General features: G+C 37.0%; 1 protein-coding gene across 2 annotated transcripts; it reads right to left on the bottom strand.

The window, feature by feature from the left end:
* Positions 1-290: 290 nt before the first annotated feature.
* Positions 291-25,968, bottom strand: LOC113096002 (zinc finger protein 883-like). 2 transcript variants are annotated; one of them, XM_026261378.1, is made up of 3 exons: positions 24,794-25,968; positions 3,562-4,509; positions 291-3,225 (listed from the first exon to the last, which is right to left on the bottom strand). In XM_026261378.1, the coding sequence occupies exons 1-3, from the start codon at positions 25,068-25,070 to the stop codon at positions 2,603-2,605; spliced, it is 1,848 nt and encodes a 615-aa protein (XP_026117163.1). In that variant the 5' UTR covers positions 25,071-25,968; the 3' UTR covers positions 291-2,602. The 2 variants fall into 2 exon arrangements, with proteins under 2 accessions (XP_026117163.1, XP_026117162.1); XM_026261377.1 differs by having other exon boundaries at positions 291-4,509.
* Between the last annotated feature and the right edge of the window lie 224 nt (positions 25,969-26,192).

The raw sequence follows: 26,192 nt of genomic DNA, 5'->3' as shown, positions 1-26,192 counted from the left end.
TTCATGATACAATAACAGTAATATTTTGAAAATGTTGATCCGAATAAATGGTGGTTGAACTCAACCAATGCTGCGTGAACTCAACCAATCAGAATGTTTAGCGCCAAAGTCCCGCCCCCAAAAGTTCCTGAACTTTAAAAAAGTACCACCTCGCCAGCAGGGACTTTCTGGGGGGCATTTTTTTACCCGGAACTTTTATTTAGTTCCTGGTTCCTGCGGTGGAAACGCACCAAGTACCGGACCAAATCCCTAGTTCCTGGGTAAAGTTCCTGCGGTGGAAACGCGGCTATTGTCTACTTTGCAGCTGTAAAACCAGCAAACAACATTCTCTTTAATGAACTTAAAGATCAGTTGGAATCCTTATTGAGAAAACATGAACATGGGTTAGACATGTAAACAATTTGCATCAAAATGGATTAAAACAGAATTCACGTGTCCATAAATTGACAACAATTGGACATTCCCAAAACATGTGAAGAAAAGAACCTGATGATACAGTGTTACAGATAAATACATTGTTACAGATATGGCAGTTACAGGTCGATTGAAGATTCATTAAAAAAACTTTTGTATGGAGTTATTTATGCTCTATGGATGACTTTGAAATGGATATAACGATGAACCAAGTTTTTAGAAGTTAATATTAGATTTGACCACACCCTCCCAATCGACCGATACATCAAAATCTTTTAATTGTCAATTCCATATATGTTTTATAGAAATTAGGCTTTTTAGAGTGATCATTAAGTTTATTATACATTAAAGAAATAGATGGCCAACCAGAGGATGGTGCAATCAAATCCCACATAGGATGAGAGGAAATGGGGGATGCCCAGGGAACTCAATAGGCAGAGTAGAGAGCAGAGAGTAACTGAAAAAAGACTAAATATGATGCTGGTAAACCACTCTTAGTTCTCAGTTCTTGAAATGTGTCTTTGGTCATCATATAAGTCATTGCATGTGTTTATGTCCAATTCAGACCCAGAAGGCTGGACATACTGGCCGTTTTCCACGTGAAAAATTTAAGTTCTGCCATAAGCCTTGTTAAATTTTTTTTAAAGGTCCTCGCATCAGGCATACCACCCTTTTCCAGATCCTAATAGAATTGGCCACAACAGGGGCAAAAGTTATGTTTATCATTTTTATTTCCTGTGCCAGCAAATTAAATATCTTGGAGCTTACGTTGTTTAACCTAGTCAGCTTCGATTGCTCTCCCTGAAACTTTAGATTGAGGATCAGCCCAAATACGAAGAGCCTTAAATTGAAAGGACAAATAATATAATTCAAAATTGGGTACACCCAATCCTCCCAAAAGTATAGGATGCTGCAACATGGCAAGTTTTATTCTGGGTAGTTTAACATTTGAGATAAACTGGGAAAGTTTAGAAATGTTCAGCATAAAGTAACCTGGAGGAGGGCTGTAGACCGAGGGCTGTCGTCTTCTTCAAGACTGGATTAAAGCTCTTTCTCTTGGTAGTTGTGGCTGGACTAAAGTCAAGCAAAAAATAGTAGCGTGACATTTCATGCGTATATTTCACCGGATATGTCGGCCGAGCACCTTTAAGGATCGCCGACCTGTCATGCCATCTTAGTACAAGGAAGATGAGAGTACATTGCCAAACTGAGTTTTTCCTTCCGTGATACACAAAATGTGCCCGGTCAATCATGATATCACGGCCTTTCGGTGAGGGGGTGCACTTGGAAATATTTGCTCTGAGGAAGCCCGCTGCATCTGAGCCCTCAGCCCCTTTTGGCAACCCCACCAGTCATATGTTATTTCAGCTGCTCTTATCCTCAATGTCCGTAATTTTTTCGGTGAGTTGTTCCAAATGATTTCTTAATTCTTGATTTCTTAATTTAATCTTTCTTTGTGACCGTTCTCCTATCCTCACATGCAGCTGCTTGAACGGAATCGACCCTGTCATGTGTCTGTTGCGTAGGCTAGTTTTTCAACCTCTCCTCTCAGCTCTTTCACAGAATTGTTGGTTGTTTGCATCTTCAAATGTAGATCGCGGAGTGCTAGAGTCAGTACAGAGTCTATTGCTTCTCGTACAGTTGAAGCCACAACTGAATCGAGAGCACTTTGTTGCTCTTTGAGCACTAGCTTGATACCGTTAGCTATAGCCACGTCCAGTTCCTCAGTAAATGGCAGAATCTTTAAATTTTTTCTTTATTGGTGATTGTTCAATCTGTCTTTCCCGAACATCCTTGACTGTGGCTAGTTGTTCACAATTTACTGACAGGATATATATAATTTCTGACAAAGTGAGCAGACCAAAGGACTATGTGTGCATTGCTGCCGAAGGGTCACATGATCTTCCATGACATCATTGTTTCACAAAATATACGTATTGGCTTTACACACGAAAACGCAAAGGTGTAGTTTATAGATTCAGCCACTCTGGGACCCGGTTTAAAAAGAAAAGTAGTGATTTCACTCTCCCAAAATGCCGGATCCACCTGGACGAAACACATATACCATACAAATTATTTACATATACAGCTAAACATGTCTCCATTTGTACGGGACCTTACTGTGATTGTCTTTTGTATAACTGTGTATAACAGATGACTGAATGAAACACTTCCCACGTACAGTGCATTAAAACGGTTTCTCTCCAGTGTGGATCCTCTCATGTCTTTTCAGATTTGCTGAATGATTGAATCTTTTGCCACAGTGTGAACACTTATAAGGTTTCTCCCCGGTGTGAATCCTCTCATGTGTTTTCAGATGTGATGAAACAATGAATTTCTTGTCACAGTGTGAACATTTATACGGTTTCTCTCCAGTGTGTATCCTCTCATGTCCTTTCAGACTTGATGAATCACTATATCTCTTATCACAGTGTGAACACTTATAATGTTTCTCTGCAGAGTGAATCCTCTCATGTCTTTTCAGATGTGCTGAAACAATGAATCTCTTGTCACAGTGTGAACATTTATAAGGTTTCTCTCCGGTGTGAATCCTCTCATGTGTTTTCAGATGTGATGAAAAAATGAATCTCTTGTCACAGTGTGAACATTTATAAGGTTTCTCTCCAGTGTGAATCATCTCATGTGTTTTCAGATGTGATGAAACAATGAATCTCTTGTCACAGTGTGAACATTTATACGGCTTCTCTCCAGTGTGGATCCTCTCATGTCTTTTCAGATTTGCTGAATGATTGAATCTTTTGCCACAGTGTGAACACTTATAAGGTTTCTCTCCGGTGTGAATCCTCTCATGTGTTTTCAGACTTGATGAATCACTATATCTCTTATCACAGTGTGAACACTTATAATGTTTCTCTGCAGAGTGAATCCTCTCATGTCTTTTCAGATGTGATGAAACAATGAATCTTTTGTCACACTGTGAACATTTATAAGGTTTCTCTCCATCGTGGATATTCTCATGTGTTTTCAGTCTTGGCAACTGATTAAATCTCTCGTCACACTGTGAACACTTATAAGGTTTCACTCCATTATGGATCTTTTCATGTGTTTTCAGATGTGATGAAACAATGAATCTCTCGTCACACTGTGAACACTTATAAGGTTTCTCTCCGGTATGACTCCTCTCATGTATTTTCAGATTTGCTGACTGATTGAATCTCTTGTCACAGTGTGAACACTTATACGGTTTCTCTCCAGTGTGGATCCTCTCATGCGTTTTCAGATATGGTAAATGATTGAATCTCTTGTCACATTGTGAACACTTATAAGGTTTCTCCCCAGAGTGAATCCTCTCATGTGTTTGCAGATATGGTAAATGATTGAATCTCTTGTCACATTGTGAACACTTATAAGGTTTCTCTCCAGAGTGAATCCTCTCATGTGTTTTCAGATGTGTTGATTGATTAAATCTCTGGTCACAGTGTGAACACTTATAAGGTTTCTCTCCAGTGTGGATCCTCACATGTATTTTCAGATTTGCTGAATGATTGAATCTCTTGCCACAGTGTAAACACTTATAAGGTTTCTCTCCAGTGTGGATCCTTTCATGTGATTTCAGATTTGTTGAATGATGAAATCTTTTGTCACACTGTGAACACTTATAAGGTTTCTCTCCAAAGTGAATCCTCTCATGTGTTTTCAGATTTGCTGATTGATTAAATCTCTGGTCACAGTGTGAACACTTACAATGTTTCTCTCCAGAGTGAATCCTCTCATGTGTTTTCAGATTTGCTGAATGACTGAATCTCTGGTCACAGTGTGAACATTTATAAGGTTTCTCTCCAGTGTGGATCCTCTCATGTGTTTTCAGATTTACTGATTGATTAAATCTCTGGTCACACTGTGAACACTTATAAGGTTTCTCTCCAGTGTGGATCCTCTCGTGCGTTTTTAAACTGCTAGCGGAACTAAAATTCTTTCCACACAGAGTGCAAGTGAGAGATTTCTTAACTCTTTTTTTCTTTATTTCTTTCTGTTTGGTTTGAGAGCAACTCAAAGGTTTTCCTCCAGTTTTAATATGATTTTTCTCTTCAACTTCACTTGATTCTTCATTCTCCTCTTTCTCTTTAATGAACTCTGCAATAAAAGTAAAAATTATTTATATTAATTTGTTAAAAGCTGAGAAAACATAAAACATAAAAGTGACCCCATTCAATGTTTAACGTCTGTAAATACACAAGTAACTTTTTTTTTGTTTGAGATTTAATGGGGACAACTCTGTAAACATAAAATTCACACAATGTTATTTTATGAATCATCGTTGTTTGGGGTCAATATGACCCCCAAGGTCTTTGAGCTGTATAAAACAAGAAATTGTAAAATATTACTAGGACTGTGGCGATGGCAGATCTTTACTAATTTTGTTTTATATTTATATATTTTATATACATAGAGCCTATTTATCTATCTATCTATTTATATAAAAGGGATATGCTAGTATCAAATTTTCTACTTTCGATTAATTGATAATGCTTTTATCATGGCATACGGTATTTTCTTGTTATTGATATTTAGTTTTAAAAAAGTGGTCATAATGTAGTATAACAAGATTATATAACTTTTTTCTTATAACAAAAATAACCGAACATTTAAATACAATAAAGCAGTACAGAAAAATATATAAATGCAAAAGAACTATAAAGACCCATTGGTATCACTTTACAATAAGACCTCATTAGTTAACCTTAGTTAATGCTTTAACATTAACAAAGATGAATAACTTAGCAAATGTAGCTATTGTTCATTGTGAAAGTCTTAGTTCATGTTAGCTCATTAAATAACACAGTTGCAACTTTCGATTTTAACAAAATTATATTAAATATTGGTATAACTAAGATTAATGATTAATGTTCAGATTAATTTTTCTTTTGCCGTTTGTGCTAACTAATGAATTAACTGATGTTAACTAATGAAGCCGTAATTTAAAGTGTGAATGAACAATAAAAAATCAAAACATTTCAAACAATATCATAGGGCTGTATACTTCAAGAACCGGGTTGACCGAGTCCTCGGTACCACCGGTACTTAAAAAAACCTGGTACCGTTACATTTTAATTTTTTTAGTACCGACTTGGTACCGAAGTACCGGGTCTTTTGACAAGACTAGTAGGTGAAGATGCACGTTATAGCGCGACTCTTTTACCAGGTGTTTTGAAGGAAGATCAACGTTTGCGACAAAAAAATTTGCTAACTGTAACGAGGCAGAGATCAGTTAGTTCCCAATTTCTGCACTGATGCAGAGTTTGTTCTCCAGCTTCAGTGAAAGTTAACATGCCTAACATTTTTGACTCATACATTACACGTCACGACCTGATGTCACGTGACTGGACCTTTACAGGTTGTGTGTGAAAGCACGCACATATTCTGGGTAATCACTGTCAGTGTGAAAGTGCAAAATCTAGTGACCCGGGAACAATTGCTGGGACACATTACCCGTGTATTTGCTGGAATCGCAGTGTGAAAGGGGCTTTAATTTAGGTAAAACAAATAGGCTGTTACTTTCTGCCATTTGAGTTCTTTATTTTACAGAAGCACAATGTTTTTTTGTTTAATTGTGAGTTTATGCAAAAAATAGACCTTTATACAGTGATGCAATATTAATAAGACAATGGTTTAAAGGGATAAGACAAGTGTTTGAAGGTATACTCCACCCCAAAATGAAAATTTTCGTTTAGGTGCCAGGGTTTTTTGGAAAAAATGCTGTATTTTGGCATCAAGATTTCAAAAGGTTGTGGCCTGAAAGAGCTTAAAAGATAAAGATCTACTGTAAATAAGGAAAAAATGTTGGGCATGATCGAAAGTTTATTTGGGCTGTAAATATACTCATCTAATTTGCATATTATTATGTCACCAGTGGGCGGCCATGTCAAATTTCATAATGTTCAGGTATTTTTAGATATTGAATTAATGTTTGAACTTATTTGCAAGGTTTTCCGTTTGTTTTGTTATTTGCATGTTTTTTGTGTGTGTCTATTTTATCCTTATTCCAAATGATCAGAAAAGAGTAAGCCAACAATAAAACAGGAGAAAGTACTAAATGATTACTGTATTACTACTCTATATAGTACTAAAATGTATGTGAAGAGTAGCCTACTTTTTGATCAGTTCATCAGTAATATTTAGGAACTAAAAGATATTGAATGGACATTTGAACATACTTGCAAGGTTTTTTGTTTGTTTGTTTTATCTCATTCCTAATGATCAGGGAAAAAAACCTGAAAAAGTTGCCATGTAAAATACATGTGCCTATTTATTGATCAATTGATCAGCTATCTGCCCAATCAGATGTCTAGGTGACAGTTTATAGTTCTTGAGAATATGGTAGCTTTCATTGCATGGCACAGAGCAAAGCGCACCTACTCCACATTGACTGGACCTGCACTGTCTGCCAGCGACCCTTAAAGCGTGCACGATCAGCAACAGCTCTCCTACGGACACTATGACCATGTTTAACCCTGCAACCCCCACCCCCATTGGGCAAAGGGTCGACATGTTCATTTGTTTGTGCTTCGCGAACACTCTCACCTTCCACGGCGGCAACATTGCGCTGCAAAGATTTTTAACTCAATGTGGTCCGGACACGCCTAGAAAAAACGAGCGCGTCATGACCGCGTCGCTTCCATTATGAGCGCGCATACATTTGAAATAACGAACTTGAGCGTGCAAAAGACGCGATATGTAAACGGCCCCTAACTGCACATGTACAGCGGAGACAACATTAGAGACAGAGGCCGTTATCTCTAATCTCAATCCCACGTCAAAATATGAGTTAAAATTAACACTAGTATGCGAATACATTTTATATAGAAAAGACAAATGCTTATTTGTCCTTGAAGGTAGAGACAGTTTGCAAAAACTGTGGTCATAGAGCGGCTGCAAAATGAGGAACATGTTTACCTATTCAGGGGTGCGTTTCCCAAAACAATATTTGCTTATTTAGCAACTTTGTTGGTTGCAATGCAATTTCCCATTGCCAACCAACTAAGTTCCTAACAGATTAGCAACTATATGGTTTTGGGAAATGCACCCCTGATCATCATCATCCCATGCAGATACAGCTATGTCCCATTTATAATTTAAGGTTAATGCATTATGATTTCTGTAATGCAGAGTGAAGCACAGAATCCAGTCATGACAATGAATTTGCAGTAGCTAGCTAATTATTATTTTATTTAATTATTAATGATAAATGTAAGTTATTAAACTAATAAATAATCAATGGTAAAATTTCTTGTTTTTGATTAATTAAATTTGAATAAAAACAAGCTTTCAAATAATTGTCGATTAGAGATTGATCGATTAAGGCTGATAAAGGTTAACTGATTTAATGTTGGGCTGCGAGCGGCTCATGAGCAGAACACGTGCGAGCGGCTGTGAGTTACGTTGACCGTATCATCATTCATTCACAGTGTACTAATTAAGCTTTTAATGTGATTTAAACTTTAAAAGTACATTAAAATAGAAACAACACAAAAGTTCTTCAACATGAAAAGCAATAGAAATGTAGTAACTAAGTCATTTCATCAGATAACTGTGCTCTGTAGGGCTGCGGGACACAGAACAGAGAGACTATTCATTCCTAAAACTTATTAGGAACTTACGTTTCGTTAATTTTGTTCCCTAAATAACCCATGATTTAACTGAAATAAGCGAACAAATTAATAAATCGAACGAATTAATTCATGAAATTTTTAATTTCCCTTCACCACACACAGCAAGAGATGCGATTAAAAGAGAAAGATAATAAAATAAACCTGCGAAATAAGAAGATTTAAGAAAAGAAACCGGTAAACCAGAACAAATTAAGCCACATTAATGAAGTCTATATCTCGAACGGCATCCAGAGGCATGGTCATCTAACAATTTCCTAAACCTGTGTTTTTGTTTTTTTTTTCTCTCTGTCTCAGCTGTTTTGATTGCGCCAGAGCCAGGAGCACACATATTCTAGCGATTCAAGCTTAGATCACAGTCTGTTCAATATCAAAATAAAATACAGTCAACTAAACATTTAAAAGTTTACACTGGTCAGTTTAAATGGACCGTAGTATTCCGGTTCACCCTGCTGCTGTTATGCCAATCACATTTTTGCTCATATGAAGAGGATCATCTTTTCTGTGTATGTGCAAATGTGTAAGTAGTTTACATTATAAATAATGTAATTTAACATTCAAATACATTGCGAATATGGAAACACTTGGATTTGTGCCGAATGAGACATGAGCAGTAATCTCCAAATAAATCTAGCCAAAGCCGCGCTCGCTCGTCCTCATCTGCACACACGCGCTGTCATGATCTAATCAAATAGGTCTACCAGAATGCAAAAATTCTAAATCTGACAGTTTCTAGAACAAAATCCAGCAGGATCAAATTAATGTGAGCAACAGTGTTTTGCTGCAGCAGAGCTGATGGATGCGGTTCACTTACTACACAGCAGTCACAAGCGCGCCACAGTTACATTTGGGGTCATTTTATTTTATATGCCATAATGTCAGTTGAAAACATTGCAATTGTGTTTTAAAATACAACAACAAGTACCCACAAAACCATTTAAAGAGCCACACAGATGAGAAATCAAAAATTACCTGTATTACAGTGTATGATGTAGCTGTCCATCAGTCTAAACATTGTGCAAAGTAATTAAACCAAAAAGTACACGATATATAAAGTTATTGGCTTCTAAAGTAAGGAGTCAACTCTGAATCGCTGAAACGAGTCATTATAGATTTCAAATCTTTTGCCCATCTCTATGTACGTCACTAGGACACTTTGCATAATAATCTCCGCCTACCGTCTTGGGAGAAACAAAACTCTGACCTGCCCCACCCCCCACACAGACGCTCTGTTGGTGTGATAGCATCATGTCGAGGAGACAGTGTGTTTTTAATTGTAAAGGCAAGTTTGTTTTATTTTCACTGCCAAAGAATTAAGATCAGAAGAACCAATGGCTAAAATTCATTTTTACCACAATACCAGAGCAGTACAACAAATCACTTTTGTTGTGTTCACAACATTTCACTGATATGACTGCTTTTCTAATCTCGTTGAGTTCAAGGCGGGATTTTCAAAGCGTTTGGCCATAAAAGAGGGTTCATTACCAACTTTGTTTTGACCAACAAGCATCTCCGAATCACAACGTGTAAGTATGATTATGAAGTTATGTGTTTGTTTTCTCCCGAGCGTCTTATCAGTATGTCACGCTAGCACCTTATGTTAACCCTCTGGAGTCGATTAACATACGCGTTATGAGTCATTTTCCCCTGATAACCCCCGAAAAAGAACTTAAATTACACTTTCAGTTTTAATCGTACAGATAAGAGCAATACATCGATTGAATCTGTAAAGGGTCTACTTATTTTTGGATACAGAAATAATTACAACAAAACTTTGTGCACTTATAAAATAAAGATAACAAACAAGGTGTGTGTAACAATAAAAACTCCATAACTACAGGAAGAAGAACACGGGAACCGGCGGACAATCCACTGAAGACTTTAATGACAAAAATAAACACAAAACAGCGCATCAGCCCCTCACGGACGACTGATGCACACAAATATAAAGTAAACATAAAATAAAGCCCAGGCCTGGTCCTCTCTCGTCCTTCACTGTCGTCGCTCCAGTTTTTTATCCTTCCATTGCCTATGTGGGACTCGAGACCGGTGGTGGGTCGCAGGTGTAGCTCATCTCCAATCACTACACCGGCCTCGCTCCTCGTTCCCATGTCCCACGGCCCCGCCCCACTCATCACTGTGGTCTATCTGCAGCCTTTGTGCTGATCTTCATTTACAAACATCATTAAAATGAACTGTTACTCCGTGAATACTCAACGAAGAGACATGAGAGCGATATCTATAGAAAGCTTGACATGTCTACTTTAAAACTAAACAAACGTTGCTGCCGAAAACAGATATTCTGTGATAAAGTAATCCATATGAAAACAACGCGATGTCCTTTTTTCACGTCTCCCTTCATTATATCTAATGTGACCACGCCCCGCGCTGAACTGTTATTGTTTGCTTCGCGATGAGAGGAATAAGACATAATTCACCCCAAAAAGATGCTAACGCATTGTTTACCATGAAGTTGTGTGCAGAACAACCAATCAAACCTGACTATGTCAGTTGACCAATCAGAACAGTATGCTACCGAAAGATGGAGTTTAAGGAAACTGAATCTTTTGAACAGCTTCACGTGAACCGTTCTCTGAGAATTGAGGTAATTTTAAAATGATATTTTGACAAAATGACAATGGTTTTTAACCTTGCATGGATTTAAAGCTGTTGTACAGGATTTATAAACAGTGAAAGGAAGCTTAGAATTTTCATCTTACTGGCTCTTTAAAGCGCGCATTAAGCGGTCTCCATGCGGGATAGGAAACAGTCAACAGAGTAAATTGATCTCAAATGTATGGCGCTCTCTCTTCATTTTATAAAATAATCATAATCACATCTATTCATTTTATGATCCCTTTACTAGCATTTTATTCAGCCTAAAACCCCATTAATTCAAGCAAGAAAGTGTTTTGTGTTTGTGTGTGTGGCTTTTGCACATCCTGTCATGCCAGTGACTGCTGCCTGCAATAGATCCATTTTGCAGCATTATGGTTAACGATTAATAGATTAAAGGTCCCATTTTACACGCTTTTTTGTAGCTTTGATTGTGTTTACAAAGTGCAATATAACGTGTTCATGTTTCGCGTGTAAAAAAAACAGTATTTTTCACACAATTCACCTATCTGTATACTGCTGTTTTCACTGTCACAAAAACGGGCTGATGACTACCTTGTTCTATGAAGCCTCTCCTTCAGAAACACGTGACGAGTTCTGATTGGGCCAGCGGTTCCTGTGTAGTGATTCGACAGCAGCTGAGAGCAGGCTGCCCTCCTGGTAACGCAATTGGGCTAGAACGAACGTGCTGGAGATGTATTTATAGTCACAGGAGAGTTTTTACTGACGAGATGCGCGTGAAAACCACATTTGTTTTTTTGCACAGCCCTAACATCTAGTTAACAAAGCTAAACAGCTTTGCCCTTTGTGTAATAATTTACAGAAACTGTTAAACGCACCAACTTAAATAATAAAATACACTTACCAGTTGTGGCCCATAAACAACGCCTTCTCCAGACAAAGAGTGAACTGCTCCATCATTCAAGAATAATCTTTGTGCAAATCCGGCATTAAACTGACATTAAACTTATCCTCAGCAAGCTGTCCTCAGCAAAATGAGCCGCACATAGTTTTACATGTGCATTATAATTTTCGGGAACCGAGTTAAACATAAATTGTAACCATTAATCTCAAAGTACAGTGTTCCTGGGAAGCACAAACAAAGGTGATTGGACTCAGAGATGAAAATAACAGCGTTTCAACGACATGGCGACAAAAACAAACAGCTCTTCCTTCTTCTCCGTCGGAGCGCAACAAGGCCATGCCCCCTGTTTGTGAATTCATGTGGGCGGTGGTTAGTCAAAAAAACTGTTTTAGTGACATCATTCCTGCAGGAACTAGAGGGCTGTAGTCCAAACGGGTCGTTTTTTGTAGGCGAATTCTGTTAAATCAAATATCTCGCTTGGCATTGAACTTTGAGCTTTAGCATTTTACAGATATTATCTATATCTAACAACAACAACAACATTACACACTAACTAAAGTTTAAAACATGGAATCACGAAGAAGGGGACCTTTAATAGATTGTTCATTTAAATGACAATCGGTTATGGAATTAATCAATATTTTGCATCCCTAGTTTACAAATATTTGTTACAATTCCTTAGTCAACAGTCTCCTCTGTGTCTCCCCACATCACTCAAACTGCCTATGCTTTTCTGTGTCAGCCGCGCCACAAGGATGCACTGTTTGCTTTCAAATCAAAGCATAAATACATGTAGAAACAGCACATTGTGGCGCAGCTGACACAGAATATAGAATATTCAGTCTGTGAGCAACACATTCAGTGTCAAGCACATGGTTACTGTCTAGCAGACTTTGTTTTCAAGAGCGCAACTCACTGCATTCAGTGTTCTTCTGCTGGTAGTCAGCATTGTATCAAACAGCATTGTATTGCTCCGATTAGAGGTCGATCGATATTGGATTTTGCCGATACCGATAGCTAGGTTGGATCCCACTGGCCGATACCGATTAATTAACCAATAGTAAAAAATAAATAAATAAATAAATAAAATAGTGCTTTATTTACAAAAAACGGTACTGAACAATTCTAATAATAGTAGTAGTTATAAAAGTTATAATAACAATAAAAGTAACAGTAAATGTTGAAATTACCACACTATACTAGGGCCCTATGAAATCTTTCCTAAATTCCATTATTTAATTTTCCTGGATTGTTTTAATTAATTAAAATCATGAAACTTATACATTTTCAAATCAATTTAATAAAAGTTTAACAAAAAATACATGATTAGGTCCCTATGAAATGTTTTATTTTTTTCTCACCATATCTTTTAGTTACCAAATTCTGTTTTAGCATGTCTAATTATTTGAATGCATTAAACAACTTAATAAATTTTTTTCTTAAAGATAAAATAAAGTCTATTGATTTTTCCCCTCAAAAATTCTGTGTATTTGCATTTTTATTGTTATCAAGTCAAGACATGAAACATTAATTTTATTTGTCTTTTAACTACTGAAAATTAAGTAAACATTATTTTTTGGCAAACAAAGGGGATTTACTATTGAAATTAAAACATGGACGAAATTTTGTGGGATTCTTCCTTAAAAAAATATTGTGTTTCATTTTAGTAGTAGTAGAAGTAAGCTATGTACATTTTACTGAACAAAAGACTTCAAAATCTGACTATTATTTTGACGGGTGTCCATTATTACCTTTACCATTTTATTACCTAAAAGCTATCTATATTTTAGCTCTCAGGGGCAAATATAATTTAATTTAATGTAACACTATGTGAAAGGCGCTCTGAGGCGCCGGCAGGATTTTCTGTCTGAAGTTTCTCTCTCCGTTCAGCGTGCAGCGTCACGTGTCTAAACAAACAGCACGTGCTGTCAGTGATTTTAACCAGTAGAGGCCGCTCTCGCACTGTACAATGAAAACAGAACCTTCTCAGCAACAGACGCAACCCGGGAAACTATCAGCCGCTCCAGCAAGGGACGAAATGCGGAAAACTACCGGCATGGATTTTTGCAGACAACTGATTGTTTCAGCAATCAACTATCGGTGCTGATTAATCTGCAAAACCAATAAATTGGTCAACCTCTAGCTGCGATCACCCCTTTGTGGATTGGAGGTGAATTGACTATTAGTTTTAAGGCCTCATGCACTTAACCAAAATGTCTGCACTGTGACAGTTCGGTACGAATACATGTATTGTTCCACCCCTAATGTATATACATACATACACACACACCATAGACTGTATAAAAATATGGACATAGTGTCCTTGACGTCACCCGTAGACTCCTGAAGAGCATTTTTGAAGCTTAAAGTGTGCAGAACGGGTTGTCGCCATCTAAGCAGTGCATCACCGCGTGACTCTACCGGACAATCAAAAATGGGCAGTTTCAGCAGCGGAAATCCACCTGTCACTTTAGTGGCCACACCATTAATTATGCAGAATTTTAAGCCTTATTATAATTTAAACGGATGAGTTATAAAAAAAAAAATCACCCCCCTCACAATTGTCATGGAGGGCAAAATGAACTCTATAGAACAAAATCTTTTTGAACCAGGCTGTAAACGTTTTTTTCTGCTATAAACATTTTAACATGATGAGTCTATGGGATTGACTCCCTTTTGCAGCCAGCCTCAAACGGCCAGTCGATGAATTACAGTTTTAGTCACTTTCTTGTTGGCTTCAACCACCCGATACACACACATACATACATGCATACATACAGTAATGCGGTTGTCACATGACCGTCACAGCCCTAAATTTTACACACATTTGTTTTGCCGATTATTGAGGTCACAACAACATGCTATCATTTTTATAATATCTGTTGTTATTTTTATAATATTCACTATAATTTTATATATTAAGTATAATATTGGAAAAACTAGACATGTAGTATTGCGAGAACCACTGATAGTTGACATTACATGGGGGAAGGGGGAATTCTAATTCTGATGAAACTTTTATATTTCTCATGCCATGGGGAATGTGAAAAACATAATTCACATAGTTTAGAGGGGAGGAGCTATCATATAAAAGCTCTCTTATGCTCTCTCTCTCAATTGAAAATGGACTCAAAGCAAAAGGTTTTACTCAATGAGATTTTGTCACAGTATTTGACAGTGAAAGTGACAGAGGAGAATGTGCCTGAGACAGACGATAATCTTGAGGAGGACCCTGATTATGCGGCATTCTCCAAAGATGAGAATGAGACTCCTAATGATGACCCTCCTGTTGTCTCTCAACCACCAGCAGACACATTACCTACCAAAAATGGAAGGTTTTAATGATCCTGCTCCCCACTAGAATGACAGGGTAGACTTAAGCCCTGTCCGAAATGGAACACTTCTAACAATGGCCACTGCTTGCACATGTCCGTAAAGTCCTCGAAATCGTAGTGTGTCCCATTTGTTATTTTAGCATTCAGCAGGGTGCTAGCAAGCACCCTCGGTCCACACTCTGTCGAGTCCGCACTGGGACAAGCTCTGCAGCAGACTTCTACCTGACAGTAAAAAATCAGTATTACAGGGCTTAAGAGTGCGACCAATCATAGTTCAGATGCGGGCCGAGCCTCCCGCATGTTTTAGACATCCGTTAATTAATGATGAAAAGGACTTCCAGTTTAAGCATGGCGTGAGTAGACATGTGAGTGTAGCTCCCGACTGCTTTTGTTTATTTAGTTATTATTTCTTTGATATTTATTCACTACAATTGATTATCTGGCAGCCGATATTATTTGAAATAAGGGTGGAGCAAAAATGACAAGTAGAAAGCAACTTCGCAATAAAACTGGCAATTAAAACGGTGAAGCTTCTAGCAAGTCCGGCGATATGGCGCCATCCCCTTAGGGCGTAATGGCTTTACCTGAAGATCTCTAAAGGCTCCGGTCAGTGCTTCTTGCTGATATGATGCAAGTAGTTCACTCTCTTTTAAAAACAGAACTAGCTGGTCCTGTGAACGCGACATTGGAACAAGTTAAATATTATTACGAAGCTCTTGACGAACGTCTTCGCGAGGTTGAAGATAGGCTAAATGACTACAGTCATAGGCTGGTGAATGTCGAGGCTTCAATGGATGCACTACTGAAAGAGAACGTGTCACTGAAGGAAAAGCTGGACGACCTCGAAAATCGTTCACAGAGATCTAATATGAGAGTTGTGGGCATTCCTGAAAAGTTGGAAGGACAAGACCCAATTCAATTTATGAGAAAAAAAAAAGAGAAAAATATTTGTCAAATCATGGCCACAATTTGCTTAAGATCAAGACCCATGCATGCTTTTAATTGATGTATCATACAGTCAATATAGGTGATGAAAATGGAGGTCATCCTCTGAGACTTATGACATGGAATGTCAGAGGTTTAAATGGTCCTGTTAAAAGAGCTAAGGTTTTCTCCCATCTTAAATCTTTCAAACCAGATATATTGTTTTTACAAGAAACACATTTAAGATTGGCTGATCACAATAGAATTCGTAAGATATGGGTTAGTCAATTTTTTCATTCCAAATTTAATAGCAGATCTAGAGGTGTGGCAATTTTAATTAATAACACAATCTGTGACCCTAATGGTCGTTAAATTATTGTCTCTGGGTCTCTTTTTCAAGTCCCAGTGGCTTTAGTTAAAATAAATGCAGTTAGATCCTTGGAGATTCTTAAACACGTTGACTAGACAATTCTCCTTTTATTCCCATGTCCATCATTCATTTTTCAGACTAGATTATTTTTTTGTAGACAACTTGTTTATATCAATGGTTAAAAAAGTTGATTACTCATCTATAATTGTATCTGATCATGCACCTGTGGTGCTGGACCTGCACTTCCCTTTGAACATCAGAAAACGACCAATCTGGGCATTTAATCCACTATTACTTTCCAATGATAAGTTCTGTCACTTTGTCTCATCTAGTATAGATAATTTTCTGGAATACAATAAAACAGATACAGTGTCTTACTCATTGCTTTGGGAGACTTAAAAGGCTTACTTGAGGGGTCAAATAATTTCTTATACATCATATGCTAACATAGAACGTAAGAAGGAACTGCAAACACTCTCACAATCCATATAAGAGTTAGACAGACAGTATTCGGAATCTCCCACAGCTGAATTACTTAAAAAAAAAAAAAAAAAAACAGTTGACTTGCAGACAAAATAAAAAGTTTTATCCACTTCTCACACAGAACAATTAATAATTAGGACACGTGGTCTTTACTATTTGCCGTTATGGCAATGAAGAGTGGTAAGTCCCCAGGACTTGATGGCTCCTTGCCTCCAACTTTTTTGCAAGCATCTATTACACTCCTCCTTAAAAAGGATAAAGACTCTACCCAGTGTGAATCGTATCGTCCTATATCTCTTTTAAACACCGACATAACATTTTTAGCTAAAGTGTTGGCATTTCGTTTAGAACATGTCCTTCCCTCGATAATCTCAGATGATCAAACAGGATTTACTAAAGGTCACCAATCTTTCTCTAATATTCGTAGACTCACTAACATAATGTATCTTTCTGATACTTCTCTGCACCCGGATGTAGTTATCTCCTTGGATGCGGAGAAGGCGTTTGAAGGCAAATTGAATGGCCTTATATGTTTGCAGTCCTAAAAAAGTTTGGTTTTATTTTTGGTTTTATTGGTAATATTTTTATGTCTTGGGTCAAATTAATATATAATTCCCCTTCATCAATTCGGACTAATTATTCTCGATCCGAATTTTTCCCATTAACGCGAGGGACCTGCCAGGGATGCCCATTGTCCCCACTTCTTTTTGACATAGTGATTGAACCTCTTTCAATCACTTTTAAAACAGCCACAGCATTCCAGGGGGTTAGGAGGGGGGGTTTTGAGCATCGCTGATATGCCGATTACCTTTTGCTTTACATAAGTGACCCAGTATCTAGTTGTCCTTTAATTATATCATTATTAGGTCGGTTTGGTACCTTTTCGGGATACAAATTAAATTTTTCAAAAAAGTGAATGTTTCCCCATTAATGATTTGGCATTACAAATTCAACAAGAATCATTACCCTTACGTTTTTATCCAAATGGCTTTAAATATCTTGGAATTCACGCGCTTCTTTTCTTCTTGGTTTGAAGCCAATTATAAAACTCAGTTCAAGGAAGAAAAGGCTGAGTTAGAAAGGTGGCATAGTCTTCCTCTTACTTTAGCTGGAAGAATAAATTCAGTGAAAATGACAATTCTTCCCAAGTTCCTTTATTTGTTTCAGTCCCGAGCGGTTTTTTTTGCCTAAATCCTTTTTCCGTTGAATTAATCAAACTATTTCCTCTTTCATTTGGGAAAATAAGAACCCCAGAGTTAACAAACATATTCTTCAGAGGACCCGTGATACAGGTGGTTTAGGCCTCCCAAATTTCACTTATTATTACTGGGCATCAAATATTCAGAAAATATTATTTTGGCTTCATTGCCCAGAAACAAATTGTTTTTTAATTTAAGCACAAACATGTCACTCTTCCTTTCTCCCTGTTTAGTGTACTCTTCCCTACCTTTGAAAGCTTCTCGATTCACATCAACCCTGTAGTACTTTCCACTCTTAAGATCTTTAATCAGGTTCGTTGCCACTATAAATTTACATCAGCATCAGTTTTGGGTCCTATTTACAAAATTAAATTATTCCCTCCCTCTACAACAGACTCATCATTTAGACAGTGGGCAACTTCCAGGTTAATATGCTTTAAAGATTTATATACTGAATGTTTATTTTACAGTTTTGAGAACCTCTGCAGACTGTTTGACCTCCCAAAAAGCCATTTTTTTTTAGATACCTTCAGATTCGCAATTTTCTTAAGAACAAATTTCCACCCTTCCCTGATTTCCCTCCTACCTTGCCCTTAGATAGTCTTACTCTCAATTTTACTAATAAAGGATTGATTTCCATATTATATTCCCAGCTCATGTCTTTGAAAGGGTACAATCTGGATACAATTAAATCCAAATGGGGAGATGAACTGGGCATAATGTTACCTGAGGCTTTTTTGAGGGAGGCGCTTAAAAGGGTCCACTCATCATCATCCTTTGTTAGGTTAGGGCTCATAAAATTTAAAGTGCTTCACAGGGTTCACTTGAGCAAGGAATGGTTAGCAAGAATATATCCCGGGTTAGATGCAGCCTGTGACAGATGCTCTTTCTCCCCAGCCAGTCTGACATACATTTAGGTCCTCTCTAAACAATTACTGGGAATTGGTTTTTAAAACTATCAGTGAGGCCCTTGGGGTGACATTGTGACCTTTTTCCTCAATAGCTAGAACGAGTCAATATTTTGTTCCTTATCTTGCTCGGCTCGGCGTTCATCTTCAGCTCTCTCTTCACAGCAGTTCAGTCAGTGTACTGTTTGAGTACATGAATTACTCCAGGATATTGGTTTGTTTTAACTCAGAGGGAGTGTCAGCCTCATTTAAAAAGTTAACGGCTTAAGTCATTTGTGGATTAATGTGTATTGGAGATGCGAACCGTTTAAAACGATTCAGTTCGTTTTGGTGAACTGGTTCAAAAAGATCCAGTTACATTGAATGATTCGTTCGTGAACCGGATATCACAAACTGCTTTGTTTCGAACTCTCTAACAACAGACACGGAAGAGAAGACAATGCTGAATAAAGTCGTAGGTTTTGCTATTTTTGGACCAAAATGTATTTTCAATGCTTCAAAAAATTCTAACTGACCCTCTGATGTCACATGGACTACTTTGATGATGTTTTTCTTATCTTTCTGGACATGGACAGTAGACCGTACACACAGTTTCAATGGAGGGACTGAGAGCTCTCTGACTAAATCTAAAATATCTTAAACTGTGTTCCGAAGTTCTCACGAGTTTGGAACAACATGAGGGTGAGTTATTAAAGACAAAATTTTGATTTTGGGCTGAACTAACCCTTTAAAGTGAAGACACGATTATTTTAGGAGCCTTGTCCCTTGTTTTTGAATGTCAGTGCTATTTCTGCTACATTTTTGTGAGTAAAGGGTGGGGGTTTTAAAACCTTTAGTTAGATGCATAATACGTATAACAATACAATGCACTGATGCCACATGCAAAATATCGAGGTATATGAGATACCTTTATTATAACAGTCTGTACATCCTTTATGCAAAATCTGTTAATGCATTTCCGCCAAAGCGGACGTTTTGTTTTTCTCACCATACTGCCTGTCTGTCACTTATGTGTGTCGGATTGCGAATGAGATGCAGCAACAAAGTTGCTGTAAGAAGAAAAATTAGGTGCCAAATGATTTTTTTAGGTGCCACAGAATAAACATGTTTTATGTGTTTTATTTAAATTATTTATTTTACATTAAATTTTTTATCATGCGTTTTATGTCTCATATTTTCTTGACTTTATCAGCATTTTAATCCATCTTGTAGATGACCTGGGAATGAAGGTTCACTTAAAGTGGGAGCTAAATGTCTTTTCCAACAAAATATACAGTCATGCGTTGTTTATTACACAAAATCTGTCCCAATATCATGGACCATAAGCATCACTTGGCCCCTGATTATAGTTTGGGGTCCTCCTCAATGCATCCTGTTAATGTTGTCATACTCTCTTAAAAATAACGGTGCTTCATGATACTATAGAAGAACCTTTTTTCCTGTCTAAGTGATTTTATAAAGAACCTTTAACATTTGAAGACAATAACAGATTATGAAAAGGTCAGAAAGAGATTGTTCTTCAAAGAGCCTATGACCGAATGGTTCTTTGTGGAACCAAAATTGTTCAGTGAAGAATGTTTTAAGCTCCTTTATTTGTAAGAGTGCATGTCTTTCACACTTTCAGTCTGTTTTTCTTAATTAGTAAAATAAAATTTTATAGGAGGAGTTGAATCATGTAAACAACAGGTTAATTAAAAATATAAAAAATCAATAGCTCATAAATATCGCAAAATGCTCCTCTTTTTACTTATTTTTCTAGCTGACTGATGAGCTTATGGACACCGAAAGGTCACTGAGGTTAATATTACGTTGCAATGTTTACAAGCTTTACACGTTTTCCGCAGTTTGAAAGTGTTGTACTGTAGAATCTCTTATAAAACAGCCTACAGCCTACCTTTTGATGTTAATTCATGTTCATTATGTACTCTAGTAGTAAAGAGCAAGGTATGATAGGTTCACGTGCTGCTTGAACTGAGGCACTACTCGCGATCGCGCCTGCCGCATTAGGGGCAGTTCACATGTCGCGTCTTTTGTGCGCTCAAGTTTGTTATTTCAAATGTAGGCGCTCGGTATGCGTGCTCATAATGGAAGCGACGCGCTCGTTTTTTTCCAGGCGCGCCCGAACCGCATCGAGTTAAAAACATCTCAACTTTTCAGAATCCCGCAAGCGCACCGCAGATCATGTGACAAGAACCAACCAATCAGCTTCATTCTTTCCAGTACCAACGTTGAAAGCTCAGCCAAGATGAAGGAACAGCTGATCATAGCTGTATATCGGCGATCCTAAAATCTGGCTCGCGAGATCCACTTTCCTGCAGAGTTTAGCTCCAACCCTAATCAAACAAACCTACCTGTGATTTTCTAATGATCCTAAAGACATTGATTAGCAGACTGAGGTGTGTATGATCAGGGTTAGAGCTAAACTCTGCAGGAAAGTGGATCTCGCGAGACAGATTTGAGGATCATTGCTGTATATGGATAGCCATTTTTAAATAAATTTAGTAACAGAGCTACTGCAAGCGATTTTTAGTGCTGCAAATCCATTTATCCTTTGCTGAAATTTACGCGTCTTCATGGAGAGAGCAGCTTATGGTTGCTTAGCAACGGCAGACGCCTCAGGAGCATTTTTAGGCGCTATATGTGAACGGACAGTAAGTGCACTTCAAATAATGAAGATCATGCATTAACAGAACACAGCATGGACTAAGATCTTGTTAAGAAGAACCCTTATGATTATAAACGAGAACTGTTAACGATATTGCCAATATCCACACAGATGACAGCTTTACCTGTCGTAGTTTGTTCAAGTTATGAACAAGTTATTTAACGAAATAGACGCTGTTTTTCTCCACTTTCTCTTCAAGTCTCCATCATTTCTCTCTCTCGCGCGTTTATCAGGTGTGTGTCAGCGCTGCTGCACGGCAGATGAGGAACGTTTAAAACTCTTTTCCCCACTAAAACTTTGATGCGCATTCTCTCAATGCGCGAACATAACAAAATATGTGAATGCAAAACAATCACGAAAAAAGGCATTTAATTTTTTTAACAGATAACTTGTAAATACATAGGCCTAGTCACCAGTGGCGACCTCAGCAAAAACTTCACTCGCATTTTAATATTTAATATTCGCATTTTAGTCGCAGTTTGGAGCCCTGTATGCTGGAACGATTTTTGGAGCAACAAGCTGCAGTGTGTGCTTCGCTGATGGACAAATAACTAAGGAAACTCTCAAATGATGTGCAGCATACCCTCAATTAAATGAACATCACTATAGCTGAAGATATGGTTAAGCTACTCTCACAAGTGAAAACCGCCACCACCATAATGTGCAAGGAAGAACAGCCAACTGTATCTGTCATTGCACCTCTTCAATGGCAAAGGATCTAGAACATCGATATATGAATGTTAGACAAGTTCTATGTAAAGCATCTGCCTTGGGTCCCAGATTTAAAAAGCTGCCTTTTTTAAGTGAAGAGGAAAGAGATACAGTCTTCCAGTTTCTCATTTACATGCCTGCAAAATTGATGATCCAGAAAGTTAGAATATATTTATTTTGCTTCAGCAATGTTTTATAAATTCATTAAAACACACTGCCTCTCCATTTGCTGTGTGTGTGAGAATGTGCATCTGTGTTATAACCTATAGGATGATAAAGTGTCACAGGTAGAGAATGCATTGGCTCACTCATCTGTTGACAAAACTTATGATGATGATGACAACCCTGAATTGATGCCAGTTCTCCAAGCTGAAACCATTGAAGAAGGTATGTGCACATTGTAGTTAAACATTAGTCTATTCTTTTTTGCCATTAACAGCCTGAAAATGTGACATGTTATTTTATTTATCAAGTAACAGCTGTAAGAGGCACACATTATATTTCTCTGACATAACTAAGCCATGCTTTTTTTTGTAATTTTAGAACATGTTCCTCCTTTCAAGAAATCAAAACCCTTGGAAGATCTCTTTGGTGAGATGGGACCTTCTGCACTGTGGACCCTAGCCAGACTATCAAGACCCCTCAAGAGCTGGCCAATGCTAAAGTTGTTTAGTACAGAGACACTGCATCTTTGAACTTGCAGTGTCCTCTCTCCTGAACATGTTGAGCAGTTGATTTTTTTTTTAAAAGACAAACCTCTCAAAAGCACTGTAGCACTTGTTCGATTCATACGTCTTATGTTGTGTGAAAGATCAAATATCAGAGAAGTTTAACAGTTTTATTGTTGTATTTTTTATATTAATTTGTTTCATTTCATTTATTTATTTAACTAGAGTAACTCAGTTATTTGCACTATTGCACATGTTGGCACAAAAGACTGGAAGGCTTTATTGACTGTTGCCATTATAAGCTTAACTGATTTTATCAATCCCCCATCCATTATTTATTTTTATTTTTGTTGTGCTGTTGTAAATGTCCCAATTGGAAAAGAGGATACAATTTTCAAGTGTTTAATTAAACATTCATGTTATATATCTTTTGGTTGCATTTGTGAGTAAATAAAAATTAAACTGGTTGTGTAAAGTGGCACGTAATATATAAATATCGATCAATATAGCAATGAATCGAATCGTAACCGTATCTGGTTTTTAGAACCTGCTTTAATTACAATTACACTTGTAAAACAATAAAATAAAGGTGTTGAACCTTTCCACTTGGATTTCACAGGTTTTGTATTTATGTTCTGCATGGATTCACCGAAATATTGATATTTTGTTTTTAAGAATCGATACAGTATTGCCAAACAAACATCGTTATACATGTATTAATATTATCACAAACAATAATTTGGTATTTCTCTTGTACCATTGTCCTCTTTTATGCTAAGAAAAGAAGTCTCCTAGCAGTTCTCTCTCAAGTGTTTCCACTGCTGCCAGCATTAAGTCGGAGTATGATTCAGTGGGCTATATAACACTTTTAACTGTAAGGAAATTACTTGTCTTTAAAAGTTTTGGATCAGTATACTTACCTGTTGATCAAAAATAGCATTAAACCTATACACTTTTTTTATTTAGTAAATTTCAGGAGGGTGTACTCATTTTTACAACAAAATTTATATCGCTTTGATAAGAAAACCTTATTTTGCCAAATAATTTTGGCATTCTTCTTTGGTAATTGATCTAGCAAGCTAGTTGAAACAGTACAGCTAAATAGTAATTGATGAATTGGTAAAGTTTTAGAGGGAGTGTTCTCATTTATGCTAAATCCTGTATATTCACAATATACAATGTTTAATTTAATTAAAACAAATTTATATAAGCTTTTAAATACATGATGTAAGGTTTGTGCCACTGCTGCTCTAAACTAACAGTACTGGTGATTACCAAAATCACGTTTTAGCTTTCTGTATTGGTTAGTCCTCCGATTTGTGTAAGCTCTTTAGTAACAGTAGTAGGCTAGTTCTAATGCTATAATTATTGCTATTATCTATGAAAGAAAGGCTGGAAAAAGTAGCCCTAAATATAACAATTTAAATAATGTATTATATTCATGCTTTTATGAGAAACAATGTTTAATTTGGTCACTGGCTTGATTTTTCACACACTCACAGAAACATTAACACTTGAGACATATAAAATCTGACTGAACTTGAATAATTACACATCAGAAATCAGTGATTACAGATCAGACATTAGAATGAACAAGTTTATTTCGATGTTGTGACAATGCACTGTGCTGTATGTGTTGTGAGATGTATGCATTATCTGAAAGCTGAATAAATAATCTTTCCATTGATATATGGTTTGTTAGGATGAGACTATATTTGGCCTAGATACAGCTATTTGGAAGATATCTGGAATCTGAGCGTGAAAAAAAAACTTACAATATTGAGAAAAAAAACCTTTAAAGTTATTCGATAGTTATATGATTCCAAAGTGCAAAAATAAAGTCTAATTAATTAAATATCCTCAGTGTCAGTTCAGTCACATTCCCATAAGAACTTTGAAACATGGTTATAAGAAAATGTAATGATAGTTAAGGTCTTACTTTTACACAAAGGATCTGTGAATGTACCACATTTTTCTTTAATGACTGTTTGAAAAATAAAAACATACCTCTTTGTTCCTCGTGTTTTATTCTGCAGGTTTCTGGTTCCTCTTGTTTTATTCTCAATATTTCTGGTTCCTCTTCTTTTATTCTCCAGTTTTCTGTTTCCTCTTGTTTTGTTTTCCAGGTTTCTGGTTCCTCTTCTTTTATTTTCCAGGTTTCTGGTTCCTCTTGTTTTATTTCACTCGTGTTTTCCTCACTCTCCTCTTTAACAAACTCCATATTCACAGCAGATCTCAGTTCAGCTGATACTCCAGAATTTCTTACTGCAAATATTACAGGCATTTAATGACCTGATTCAAAAACTGTATTTTTCCACTGACAGAAACAACATTTCTAACAGTTTGTATTAAACTAGCATCACGACAAAACAACAGAGAGAGTGGTGAAACTAATCCTCTTCTTCTGAGGTCTAATGGTGTTTGTCAAACAAACGAATGTGTTTTAGCGCCACCCGCTGAACTGGAGAGACACTGGTTCCTCTTCTTTTTTTCTGCAGGTTTCTGATTCCTCGTTTTATTCTCAATATTTCTGGTTCCTCATGTTTTATTCTCAATATTTCTTGTTCCCCGTGTTTTATTCTTAATATTTCTGCTTCCTCCTCTTTTATTCTGCAGGTTTCTAGTTCCCCGTGTTTTATTCTTAATATTTCTGGTTCCCTGTGTTTTTTTCTTAATATTTCTGGTTCCCCATGTTTTATTCTCAATATTTCTAGTTCCCCGTGTTTTATTCTTAATATTTCTGGTTCCTCTTCTTTTATTCAGCAGGTTTCTGGTTCCCCATGTTTTATTGTTAATATTTCTGGTTCCCCGTGTTTTATTCTTAATATTTCTGGTTCCCCATGTTTTATTCTCAATATTTCTGGTTCCTCTTCTTTTATTCTCCAGTTTTCCGTTTCCTCTTGTTTTGTTTTCCAGGTTTATGGTTCCTCTACTTTTATTTTCCTGGTTTCTGGTTCCTCTTCTTTTATTTCACTTGTGTTTTCCTCACTCTCCTCTTTAACAAACTCCATATTCACAGCAGATCTCAGTTCAGCTGATACTCCTCCAGAATTTCTTGCTGAAAATATAACAGGCGTTTAATGACCTGATTCAAAAACTGTATTTTTCCACTGACAGAAACAACATTTCTAACAGTTTGTATTAAACAAGCATCACGACAAAACAACAGAGAGCACGGTGAAACTAATCTTCATATTCTGAGGTCTAATGGTGTTTGTCAAACAAACAAATGTGTATTAGCGCCACCCGCTGGACTGGAGAGTGAAGCGGCGAGAAGAGGATGGTGCTTTCACACTAGACGTGAATGCAGCATAAAGCGCAAGTGATTTACATATTAAGTCAATGCAAAGACGCGAATAGACAACACCCAGACAGCAAACTGACTACGAAACGCACCCGCCGTGGA

This window comes from Carassius auratus, unplaced genomic scaffold (assembly GCF_003368295.1).
Source record: "Carassius auratus strain Wakin unplaced genomic scaffold, ASM336829v1 scaf_tig00215842, whole genome shotgun sequence".
Taxonomy (NCBI): Eukaryota; Metazoa; Chordata; class Actinopteri; order Cypriniformes; family Cyprinidae; genus Carassius; species Carassius auratus.
The sequence above is the reverse complement of the archived record's forward strand: the minus strand, read 5'-3'. Positions and strand labels throughout refer to the sequence as shown.